Source organism: Globicephala melas, chromosome 18 (assembly GCF_963455315.2).
Source record: "Globicephala melas chromosome 18, mGloMel1.2, whole genome shotgun sequence".
NCBI lineage: Eukaryota > Metazoa > Chordata > Mammalia > Artiodactyla > Delphinidae > Globicephala > Globicephala melas.
In genome coordinates, this window is record NC_083331.1 from 78,122,450 (window position 1) to 78,134,773 (window position 12,324).

The 12,324-nt window shown below is 63.7% G+C and overlaps 1 protein-coding gene across 13 annotated transcripts in view; it reads left to right on the forward strand.

Moving 5' to 3' along the window:
• The window catches only part of MCF2L (MCF.2 cell line derived transforming sequence like), a 117,002-nt gene that overhangs the window by 66,423 nt on the left and 38,255 nt on the right, over positions 1-12,324 (forward strand). For 12 of the 13 annotated variants that reach the window (XM_030856704.2, XM_060288211.2, XM_060288209.1 and 9 more), the window contains exons 2-3: positions 1,188-1,271; positions 4,355-4,469. The exons of the other annotated variant lie outside the window; for it this stretch is intronic. In XM_030856704.2, the coding sequence (XP_030712564.2) occupies positions 1,196-1,271; positions 4,355-4,469 (191 nt within the window). In that variant the 5' untranslated portion in view covers positions 1,188-1,195. The remainder of the gene's footprint in view (positions 1-1,187; positions 1,272-4,354; positions 4,470-12,324) is intronic. 13 annotated transcript variants of the gene reach the window in all.

The following is a 12,324-nucleotide window of genomic DNA, read 5'->3' on the forward strand; positions in this document are numbered from 1 at the left end:
TGCGGCTGTGTCGGGATGAGTGGACACGGCCCCCGTCACGTCCTCGTCAGCACCAGGCAGAGTCACGGGGCAGCCAGCCGTGGGTCTCGGCAGTTCCACAGATGACAGCCGGGATCTGGGGACCCGCCTGTGCGTTTAATTGTGCCACCTGCCCACGCTCCCTGGTCTGCAGGACGGAGGCTCATCCGCTCGGAGGGCGTTCCACTGTCTCCGTGACCTGAATCTCCAGGCCCTGGGGGCCGGGGTCTTCTTCTGGGTGTAGGAGAGCTGACTCTTAAGCCATTTGTGAGTTGTAGTCTCTGTGGAGAAGTTGTGTCAACACTGAAGGCTGCAGACTCTCCAGGACACCCGGGTCTGGAGACACGAGACGTGGGCCGTCGCTCACGTGGTACCCACCTAGCAGCAACTAGAGACACAGGTCCGCGAAGGCCCCCCAGCAGCCCGGCCCTGTGGCCACCTGCTGGTGCCCCCGCATGGACCCAGACCCTGGCCGTGTCCGGGTTCCACCAGGAGTCTTGCTAAACCTTTTGTTTCTGGTCAACGCCTCCAGGCTGTGACTGGTCACTCGGGGCCCTGATCTAGGACTTGTGGCTGTCGGTACCGGGCTCAGCGCCCTGCTCAGGGTCAGTGTCAGGCTGGGGTGAGGCTCCAGGCATGTATGTCTGAACCCACTGCCATGGCCAGGTTTCCACTCTGACCAGTGGGTTGTTGCATAGACAGCAGGCGAGAACCCCAAGGGTGGCCCAGCCACTCCCAGGATGTCGGTAGGTGCTCTCAGACCAAAGAGTGTCTGCTCCCCCAGCAGTCATCTCGGGGTCAGTCCTCCAGTTCCGGTCCTGGCCCACTCCCCCCACCTCCCCTCTGCCTGCCGGTCCTTCTCTGTCCCCCTCTGTCCCTCCGTGTCCCCCTCTGTCCCCCCGTGTCCCTCCCTGTCCCTTCCTCCACTCCCTCCGCCTTTCTCTGTGCTTCTGACACACACCACGCTTTAAATACTGATGAATCACTCAGCGCACAGCTTTCTGTGCTCTGCGAAACAAAGGTTTCTCTACTGGAAACTGGAATCCCTTTCTCCAGGCCCGTGACCGCTGGACCCTCGAGTGTCTGCGGTGGGGCTGACCCAGACGTAGCTCGGGAGGCCATTTCCTCCAAATGACAGCGTGTTTCCGTCTGCTCTGCTCTCCCCGCAGATGAAATCATGCACCACGACATCAGCCCGCTCTGTGCTGCCGACATCCAGGACCAGCTGCAGAAGCGCTTTGCGTACCTGTCTGGTGAGTGCGAAGGCCAGGCTGTGTGACGCGGGCGGGGGAGTGTCTGCTCGCCAGGCGGTCGGCCTCCTGGCCTTCCGTGACCGCGTCGTGGGGCCTGGGGACAATCCGTGCGGTGCGGCCCGCCCCCCATTGCACCGATGCCTGTGATGAGGGCAGCTCAGAGCCGGCAAATGCCGGCCAGGGGCCAGCTGGGTCCCCAGGGGGGCGTGGCCCGGCTGCTCCTGGCTGCGGTCTCCTGGATTCCAGAGCTCTCCTGGGACGGGGAGGAGGTGCAGGTGTGGCACAGTCGCCCCCGTGCAGTGTCCAGGGCCTGGGCTCTGGCTTCTGTGGCTCCGCCTTCTGGGAGAAGCCCCTGGGGCGCCACCGACAAGGGCGAGGGGCCGGCACTGCCCACAAGCCTGTCCTGGGGTCGCTCCGTATCTCCAGCCCCTGTCCACCTGCCACCTCCCCTGGGATCCGGGCTCTGTCTCCAGCCTGCAGGGACACCTTGCTGCCCTATCCGGCCGGCCAGGGTGCTGGTGCCTCGGGCCCGCAAAGGCCGTGAGCATTGCGCGAGAGCAGTGCCTGGAGCAGGGCGGCGCCACTCCACCGGGCACGCCTGCCCCCCAAGGCTCTCTGTGCTGTCGGTCAGGGGCCCGAGGTTGAAGGCCCCCTGCTCGCAGCCCTTTCCCCTGGCCAGCAGGTTGGGGTCTCTCCTGAGCTCCGAGAGCCAGTCCTGCGCCCCCGGGCTCCCCTGCCCGCCCCTTGGTGCCAGGAGCTGCTCCCCAGGCCATGCCCTGTGTGGCTCAGGCCCACCTGCCCCCCTGCACATGGACCCGCGGTGTCGCTCGGGGGTTAAACCTCGAGGCCTGAGCCCCCTGAGCAGGAAAGCTGAGCCTCTGAGGTCTGTCAGCAGAGACGGCCTCCTGCTGTTCCTGGGGGGGCACCGCGAGGGGCGCCCACCTCATGGAGGACGGAGAGAGAGCGGGGTGTCCTTCTGAGAAACCAAAGTCCCCAACAGGACAGGGTCATGACCTTGACCTTCCTTCAGGTCTTCACCCGCTGCCCTCAGGAGGAGACCCCAGGGGGGCCCTGACCCCCAGACACACCTCCTGTTATTCAGAGGCCGCCGGGTGCTCGGGGAGGGGGTTTTGCGGAAGTAACCACGGCCCCAGCTCGGCGGCTACAAGGTCACTGACCACTGGGCCTCACAGGCCCCAGGTCCCCCAGCACACGGGGGGCCAAGGACAAGGGAGCTGATGTGACCAAGATACCCTACCGCCGGCCTGGGCTATCGGGGGTGTCTGGAGGAGGGTAGGCGGCCGAGGGGGGCAGAGAGCGACCCCAGCGCTACAGCCACGGGAGGGGGTTCCGCCAGCATCTGAGGGAGGCTGGAAGGTGACCCCGGGCTCAGGCGAGCCCACAGGCGGGTGGCAAGGCCCTGAGCTGAGGACCACCAAGCCCGCCGCCATCCCAACCTGCAGGGCGCGAGCCGACGGGCCGGGTTGGTTCACGTCGTCAAGTCTGGGACTTGGTTAGAAGACAACACATCCCGAGCTTCAGCGTCTGGAACAAAGCTGGAGCGTCCTGGGTTTTTGCGGACACCCCGTGCGGGTTGGCCAAGCAGAGCCCGGGGCGGAGGTGGCCCTCGTCCTCTCCATCCCTCCCCCACCCGCCAGGACACCCGGGTTGCCCGCCTCCCAATGTGAGGACGCCCTGGCCAGTTATCACGGTGCCCACTGCCTGCCCTGGACCAAACTGCCGTAACCTCCTGCCGGGGTGTCCGTGTGCGAAGGTCGGGGTGGCTGGCTTCGCAGCCCAGCACCGCTGACACTGGGGGGACGGCTCCCCCGTGGGGCTGTCCCACATTGTAGGACGTAGAGCAGCCCCACCCACCGGAGGCCAGCACCCCCCAGAGTGACAACCAGAACTGCCCAGATGCTGCCAGTGGACACCAGAGCAGCTGGTGTGGACAGAGTGAGAGGTCTTCAGGGGTCAACCGGGTCTGCCCTTGTAAGGGGCCCCAGGTGCTCGCCTGTGTCAGGCTGTCCTCTGCAAGTTCACTGCAGACCAGCCTTGAGAGTCACGCGGCATCACTTCTGCCACCTCGGATGGGCCAGGCCAGCCTCGGTTCAAAGGGAAGAGGGAAGGATCCAGCCCCGGAGGAGCAGAGGTGGCCACCTCCTGCCGCGCAGGGCACCAGCTGGCAGCAGACCACGCCTGGCCTCACCTCCTGGCCTCTGCACTGCCGCCCAGGTCGTCGGTGGGACAGCTCGGCCCAGAATCCCAGCCTGCATCTCCACGCCTGCCCTCCCGACTGCCTGGCCCTGGGGAGCCGTGCTCACCTTCCCAGATCCCAGGCCACTGCCTCGTTTTCCCTCGGGAACTGTGTCGGGTGCACCTCCCCTGGGAAAAGTGCCCCCCCCCCCGCCGGTTCCACCTGTACCTCCCCACACACGGTGCCGAAGGGATGACTCCCATCAGACAGGAACTGTCTACCCGAAGTCGCCACAGGGCGCCCAGGCGGTCGGGCTGCAGCCTGGTGGCACGTGCAATGTTTAAATGCTCTTCACGTCACCTGTGGAGCGTGGAAAACGTCCATGCCGTCAGGAAGGAAGCAGGATGCCAGCTTTCTGTTCAGCGCGGTCCGTCACACACAAAAGCGCACGGAAGTGGGTTTGGAAGGAAACGTGCTCCCGCGATGCTCCGGCGGCGGCAGGCTAGCGGGTACCTGCTTCAGCTCATCACCTCATTCCAAATGTTCCCGTCGACAGCACACGTCTCTCTCATAATAAAAGACATGGAAGGGGCTTCCCTGGCGGTCCGGTGGTTAAGACTTCGCCTTCCAGTGCAGGGGGTGTGGGTTCGATCCCTGGTCAGGGAGCTAAGATCCCACATGCCTGCGGCCAAAAAAACAAAACGTAAAAACAGAAGCAATATTGTAACAAATTCAATACAGACTTTAAAGATGGTCCACATCAAAACAAAAAAAAAACCCAAAACACGGAAAGTGAGTTTCCTTCTGGAAAATGACTGTCCTGCCGACACCCGGGAGCAGCGCCCCCGCGCCCCCCGTGCTGAGTGCAGCTCTTCTCTCTCCCCAGGTGGGCGGGGGCAGGACGGCAGCCCCGTCATCACCTTCCCCGACTACCCGGCCTTCGGCGACGTCCCCGACAAGGAGTTCCAGAATGTCATGACCTATCTCACCAGCATCCCCAGGTGCGTGTGGACGGGTCACTCTGTTTTATTACAAGCAGAACTGGGTCCGTCCTTCAGAAAGGTAGGGAGACCTCCTCCGAGCCCACGGCCACGCTGGGCGGTGTGGCACCCAGGAGCCGAGGGGCGGGGGGGGCTGATGCTGCCTGGGGATCCCCCCTCGGAAGGGGTGAGGCTGCCGACCTCCCGCCCAGCGGACGAGCGGCTGCCCCGCTAAGGCACTGGGGGCACGGGTGCCGTCAGACTCTCCCTCCGTCGGGTTTCAGAAGGGAGGTCACAGCTCGGTGAATTAAGTCTAATCTGGGAAACAGACCCGACAGTGAGTTTGACCGCCCAACACCTGTCCTACAGAAGGTGCTGGTCAGTGTCGTCCCGTCAGCACCGATCAGTGCCGGGGGGAGGGGGAGGCTGGGGGAGATCCTTCCAGATGCCTGCGGGGTGGAGGTGTTAAGCTGGGGGAGCCCTCCCGATGGACGTGGGTGGTGAAGGTCACTTGGCAGAGGGAGCTGGACGACGCGCCCTGGGTCCCGCGGGGCGGGGTCTCACGTTAGGGTTGGCTTATGGTGGCCACCGTCTCCGTCCTTCTCTGTACCCAACTTGCTGGGCCAGGCTCTGGGTGGCCGAGCTGAGGCGGGAGGTTCAGCCACTGTCCTGGGAGTGTGTAGCCTTCCTTGAGGGCCCCTCGGGCTGGCCGTGCGATCCTGCAAACATCTCCATTTGTCTTCTCCCTTGAAGTTACAGCCAGGAAGGCCACGGACAAGGCCCCTGGACCGCGGGGGACGATGCTTGAGTAGGTTCAAGGGTCTGGAGAGTGGCGGGAAGGTGGATGCTGCCCGCGTGCAGCGGCACAGGGGGTGTCCTTGGGGGAGGGGGACCCGGCACGGTGGGTCCAGCTCTCGGCGTGCCCAGCAGTGAGGCGCAGAAAAGCCTCACAGCCTTGGCGGTGGGACACCGGGGACAGGCCAGCAAGAGGAAGGGCAGCTGCACTCAGCACCGGTGTCAGGCAGTCTGGTGACTTAACAAGAAGACGGCGGCTGTTGGTGGCTGACCGTGGGCCCCCCCAGGGGTCTCACTGGCCCTCCGGGAGGCGGGCTTGTGGCCAGCTCCCCCGCTCCCCTCCATGACATCTCCCAGGGGTGGGCGTTCCACGTCCAGGTGAGGCGTGGCCCTCCTCCCCCACCCTGTGAGCCCCCCAGCCCATGCCTCTTGTCCCCGCTGTGGCTGTCTTTTCCCCCATCTCCCGTGGTCCCCAGGCCTGTCTCCGACCAGGCAGTGGAGCTCACGGTGCAGTAAGCCTGCCCGGGGAGGAGTCCGAGGCACAGTTCTCAGTCTGACACCCGTGAGCCGTGACAGAGGCCGCCTGCGCTCCGCGGAGGTTTCTGCCCATCTCCGTGGCCGGGGGGTCAGGGTCGGATGACTCAGAGGCATCGGCGAAGGCGGGCGGGCTCTGCACGCGTCCAGGGGCCCGGAGACCCCCGCGGCCTCCTTGCAGCCACCTCGTCTCTCTGTCTCTTCCCGCTCCGGCCCCTGCGTGGGGACGTACGGGCCGAAGTCCTGCGGTTGGAGGCTGCCGTGAGCCTCTCCATAGCTACGGGCACGGCCCTGCTGCCCCAGCCGAGGCGGCGGCCGGCCCTGGGCTCGGCGGTCGGCGGGCGCCGTTGCCACAGCGGCCGGACCGCTCAGTGCAGGCTGAACAAGGGCCCCGGGAGTGCTATATGTGGTCTCCCACTGCCCACCTGCGATGGTGCGGTGGGGTGACCCTCCCCTGCCTGTGGGGGAATCTCAGGTTTCAGGTCACTCTCGGGTTTGGGAAGGTCAGACGTCACTTTCTGTCTGGCTCAGAGGCGAGGCTTCTCCCGGACGCAGCAGGCTGGCCCCTGTGCCCTCTCGGACCCTCCCCGCCCGGGTCACCACCCTTGCTAGTGCTGGGGCTGCTCAGGCCTCCTGGCCTCGGGGCCTTTGATGCGCTCCCTCGGCGCGGTGTTTCCTCTTCAGGCTGCAGGCGCCCTCCTCTGGTAGGCCGTCCGTCACACCCGCCACCCCCGGGCCCGGCCCACAGGCTCCCTGGCTTCACGGGCTTAGCTGCAGTGTCCCCATTACCTGACAGCTCGGTGTTGGTCTGTGTCTGCCCCGCACGCAGGTCCTGAGAGCAGCAGGTGGTTCCTTGGTAAATATTTCCTGGACAAGTGAGCTTGGTCTGCAGAGAGCAAAGCCAGCTCTGCTGGTAGTCAGCCCGCGGCCTGGCGGGACTGAGGCTCCCCCCGCGTCGCTCACCGCAGCACACTCACCTCCCCTTCAGGTGGGACCAGCACCTGTGTTTCTCTCCTTCTTTAAGGGGTTCTCAGCCCGGTGCAGTGGAACCTCTCCAAACCTTGGTCTCCAAGGTCTCAAACAGAACCTGCCCGCGGATGCAAGGGCAAGAAACACGTTCCCCCTGAAGCTGAGGAGCAACGGTGGGCTCCTCGCACCTGGCGGGGCTCTGGTGCCGTGGACCTGGCCGCAGGGCCGGCTTGAGCGTGTGCAGCCCAGACCCGTGGGCTCCGTCTCCAGGGAGCCGCGCGCGGCGTGGTGGTCGGCGTGTGTCCTGTTCACGTCTCTTCCTCCTGACGGAGGATGGGGCGGGGGGGGGGGGTCCCGTGGCCCCGACGCCCTCTCACACAGAGTGAAACCCCGCGGCGGCACCGGATACCGTCCTTTCGCAGCTGGGTGCCGGGCCAGCGGGGGAGGGGCAGCTGCCCGGCCGGCTGTCAGGCAGGCGGGGAGGGGCCGCGTTCCGAGCCCTTGGCCGCAGCGCTGTTGGGCGGGCTCCTCGGGGGTGTGGGGGGATCAGCCCCGAGCGAGGGCGGATTTGGGGGACCTCCTAAGCGTACGGAAGGGTGTCGCCCATCAGCTCACAGGCAGCTGCGTTTCCAGAAGATTCAGCGCACATCTCACGGGGCGCGGGGGAGACACTCGGTGACTGTGGGTCAAGCAGGGCCGGGCGCTGCCTGCCAAGGGCTCCCCTCCTGCGGGAACCCAGGGAGGGAGGGGCTGCCGCCTGGCGGATGCAGCCAGCACTGCCGGCCCCAAGAAAAGGGGGAACCCCCCTGCCCCCAGCGCGGGCCGGGCTTACCCTAGACAGCCCGGCGCCAGCACGGCCTCCACGCGGGAGGGTGAGATCCGGGACCCGGCGCGCTGTAAAGGTCAACGCAGATCACGTGGACGGACGGTCTCGTGCCGGCTGCTGCTGAGAGGCGCTGACTCCTGCGGTCGGCCCCGAGCTTCCCTCTGTCCTCTGAAAAATACACCCTCCAGCGCGTAGCTCTCGTCCCGTTATTAAACGCAGAGGACAGGAGCCCCAGGTTACATCTGGTTCACAGTCGTGGGTCATCTCGAAACCTTACGCTGCCGGGCAGCCCTCGTCCGGACGCACCAGACACACGTGAACATGGAAATGCCGCCACGAGAGAAGCTGGGCTGCCTTGGTGATTTCTCAGCTGGCGGGTCCACGGCCGCACCGCAGGGCTGCTCCTGGGAGCCCGTCGTGGCTTGGGGGCCGGCTTCCCACGCCGATGCCTGCAACCCTTGCGGTTCCTCTGGGGCTCCATCACCACCATCTGCCAGGACGGTGGGGACAAGTCCAGGGACATGTGACCGTGACCCCCAGGCCCTGCCCGAAGAGTGGCTGTGACCTCAGCAGAACTCATGCCGGGGGTTGGGGGGTGCACGCGGCAGAGGGAGCTGCTCAGGTCACTGCTGTGAGGGTCGGCCAGTGCTGGACACCCTTGGGACCGGGCAGGGGACAAAACAGGTAAAATCCTGTGCTCATGGTCTCAAAAAATTAAATGAGATGCAAGGAGTGTGGGTTGCAAAAGAAGAAAAGCAAAGCAAAAAGGGGTGAAGGATGGGGGGCGGGGAGAGGGGAGTCCCCGCCGAGGTGGCTTACGGGAGGTGAGGGGACCTCTGGCGGGGGGACGGTTCTCACAGGACCCCCGGGGGTGTCTCGGGGGGACGGTCCTCACAGGACCCCCGGGGGTGTCTCAGGGGGGACGGTCCTCACAGGACCCCCGGGGGTGTCTCAGGGGGGATGGTCTTCACAGGACCCCCGGGGGTGTCTCAGGGGGCATGGTCTTCACAGGGGTGTCAGTCAGGGGAACCTCAGTCATGGAAAGGGATCAGAGCCAGTGCAGGGAGCGTGGACACCTCCTTCCAGGATCTGCTCTCGAGGGGGGTGGGGAGATGGTCAGTGAGGGGCGGAGGCGGGGCAGACGAGGTTTTCTTCTAAGATGAGGGAGATCGCAGCATGTTTGTGCTGATGGAAGTCGCCCAATAGAAAAAGAAAGATCGACCTTTTGATTCACGTGCACCTGCCGCATGTCGCCGTGCAGGGCTTGGGTCCAGCACCCAGTAAATCGTGAGCGGGTCACGGAGCCGGGCTGCCGGGCTCCAGGGCCCCTCCCCTCGCGATTCTGGAGTCTGGGTCCCCCCTCCATCCACCTCTCATCCCCTCTCACCCCTCCCTGTGGCAAAACCAAAGCTTCCCAGCTGATCCTCTCTCCTGGTGAGGGCAGTCACTGGCGGCTTCCCCTGTGGGTGCCGGTGTACACATACAAGACATGCACAGGCACACGCGTGCACTCACACACGCAAGGTCATAGGGTCTTAGGGCTGCCAACACTGAGACAGTAGGTTTCTGGCCTTTCTCTGAAGGACAGATTTAGCCGTCCCGGACGCCCTTCCACACGGCGGTCCTGCAGGATCCCTGGGGGCATCCCCCACCTACCCGCCCTGGGTTTGGAAGATAACACCGTGAGGATCACCTTGCTGCACAGCTGCCGCCCTCCCCAGCCCGGTGACGGCGCAGCTCAGGGGCTCCTAGATTACTGGACGCCGATAAGGACGCTAACTTTCCATGGACCCGGGTCAGATCACCCAGCTGCTCGGGAGACACAGGCACATCTCCCATCTGCTTCCGTGGTGGGCCGTGTTCACCCGAGGAGAGGTGCACGCAAAGAGGTCACCCACACACGGGCGTGCATCACACACGACACACATGTACATACAGGCGTGCATCACACATACACAGGTGTGCATCACACACCACATACACGTACACACAGGCGTGCATCACACACCATATACATGTACACACAGGTGTGCGTCACACTTCACACACACATACACAGGTGTGCATCACACCATGCACACTTACACACGCAGGCGTGCATCACACATCACACACAGGTGTGCATCACACGCGACACACATACACACAGGTGTGCGTCACACACCACATGTACACACAGGTGTACATCACACCATGCACACTTACACAGGCGTGCATCACACATCACACGTGTGCATGCAGGTGTGCATCACAGACCACACACACGAATGCTCATACGTGCATAGGAGCGGGTGTGCACTCCACACGCAAGCATACACACCACACGCGTGCACACACGTGCCCCCACTTGGCAGTTGTGTGGACTACGTGACGGGGAAAGGCAGCACGCGTGGGGATGGAGCAGGGTCGTAAATGCCGTTCTGAGGCCCCCAGCCGCGCTCGGGACACGCCTACTGCCAAGCCCTGCAGCCAGGCTGCCTCGAGCCCTGCCTCGAGCCCCTGGCAGCACCTCCCTTCTCGCTGTGGCTGTGACTCCATGTGAATTTTCAGCTGACTTTTGAATACAAGGATAGAAAATGTGGCATGAGCGTGTCCCGAGCAACTCAAACGCATACGTGAAAAATCGTTAGCTTTCACGCTCCCCACAGGAAACCACAGTCAAGCATGTCGCTCCGTCCGTGTGCAGATGCCCCCCCACAAGACAGGACAGCGCAGCCCCTTCCTGGTCGACGGCGTGTGGCAGGCGTCCTCGTAGACGGCGCCCTGCCTGTCCTGTGGCAGCTGTGCTGCAGCCTCGGGTGTGGATGGACCGGGCAGGTGAGCCCCAGCCTGTGGCCACCACCCCTCTGCCTCCTGCAGCCTGGCCCCCCACGTGGCAGGTGTGGTGCTCTGTTCTGAGGCCGGACACCTTGACGGTGATCCCGTTTGTGACAGCTCTCAGGCGCTCTGGCCGGGGGTGACCCTTCCCCGCGGCTCACGTAATTAGCAACAGCTCTCAGGCGCTCTGGCCTCGCGTAATTAGCAAGTAAAGGGCCGTCCTTGCCGTGTGCTGTCCATTTGCTGTCCAGTGGCCTGGCTCAGCCCGTTGCCCCACGTGGCCTGAAGCTCAGGGACCCGTGCCCGCTGGGGCACCCTCTCCACAGGGGTCCTGTCTCTCTGTCCTCCCGACCTTGTTCTCCTGTGGAGCCAGAGGCCGCCCGGCTCAGGACTCTTCCTTTGTCGTAATGACCTTTCTCTGTCACCACCGTCTAGCGCAACAGCCACTGGCCACGTGTAGCCATTTAAATTGAAACTAACTAAATGTCAAAGCTCAGTCCCTGGGCCGGGCTAGCCGTCCTGCAGTTCCCAGGGGCCAGTGGCTGCCGTCTCGGGCAGCTCAGAAGTGGGACATCCCCACCTGTTGCACACGCGGCTGTGATGGGGCGGCATCCGGCTAACAGCGGCCATGCCCTTCACCTGTGGGGGGAAGAGCGAGAGACCTGCCCGGGAGGAGGGGTGCAGCCCTGCCCTGCTTGGGAACAGCGACAGGTCCCCGTGAGGGGAGCCCAGGAGGGGTGGGCGTGGGCTTGGGGAGCCCCTCCCTCGCTGCCGTCAGAGCGCCCAGGCTGCACCCAGCAGCTCGTGCACATGGGGCGTCGCCACGCCCAGAGGCCTCCTCATCTAGGGTTTCAGCTCCAGGTACAGAGGACGTGCCTGAGGCAGCCCTGGCACAGCTCAGGACCCACTTGCAGGGCAGGAGCCAGACGGCAGGCAGCTGGGGCTGCAGCAGCAACGTGGAGCCTCTGGCAGGTAACGAGGTAGCAGGGATTCCGGAGTAGCCGAGGTGGTGCTGGCGTCTGCGTGCCCTCGGGGGAGCAGTTCCCTCTGTTACAGGGAGGCAGCCGATAGTGTGTGCGTGTGCGCGTGTCTTTTTTTTTTCATGTATTTAAGGAAGCTGTGTGCTTGGTGGGTTCTTCCCCCAACGTAATTTTCTAGTTGTGGGAAAATACACGTACTTCTCGCCGTCCTAACTGTTTCGAAGTGCACAGCTCAGTGGTGTTACACGCACGGTGCCGTGAAGCAGACTGCAGAACTTGGCGTCTTGTAGAACTGAAGCTCTGTCCCCGTGAAGCGCTCCCTCCCCGAGCCGTGGGCCCCACCGGCCACTTTCTGTCTCTGTGAATCTGACTCCTCCAAGGACCTCGCGTGAGTGGAATCAGCCCGGATTTGTCACTCTGGGTGGCTTACTTCACCGAGCATACCATCCTCAAGGTTCACCCGTGTCGTAGCAGGTGTCAGGATCTCCTTCCTTTTTAAGGCTGAGTAATGATCCGTTGCATGGCTGGACCACGTTGTGTTCATCCGTCATCTGTTGGAGAAGGCTGTGTTTTGAGATAGATGAAAATCAGTCTTTGAAAACCAGGTACATACCCCAGTTTCCTTCTGTGCCAGGTGGGTCCCTGTAGACGGGGCACGGGGCTGCACGTTAACCTCCCCGTTGTGTAAGAAAGACCCTCTACTACTGCACACGCGTCAGTTCAAACAAATCTTGAGTATGTTCACCTTGATGTTGATGTGGAAAAAATAACTCAAATATAAAGAACAAAAAATGCAAGTTTTCGGGCTCTTTGGAGAAATCCCTGTGTTTTTGTAAGAGGTGGACTGTTTCCTTTGGGTCGTGAGGACGAGGCGACAGCCCTGCTGTGTGGTCAGGGCTCCCTGGCCGGCCCTGCTCTCCCCGTGTGCGTCTGACCCTGACGGGGCTGCTGTAGC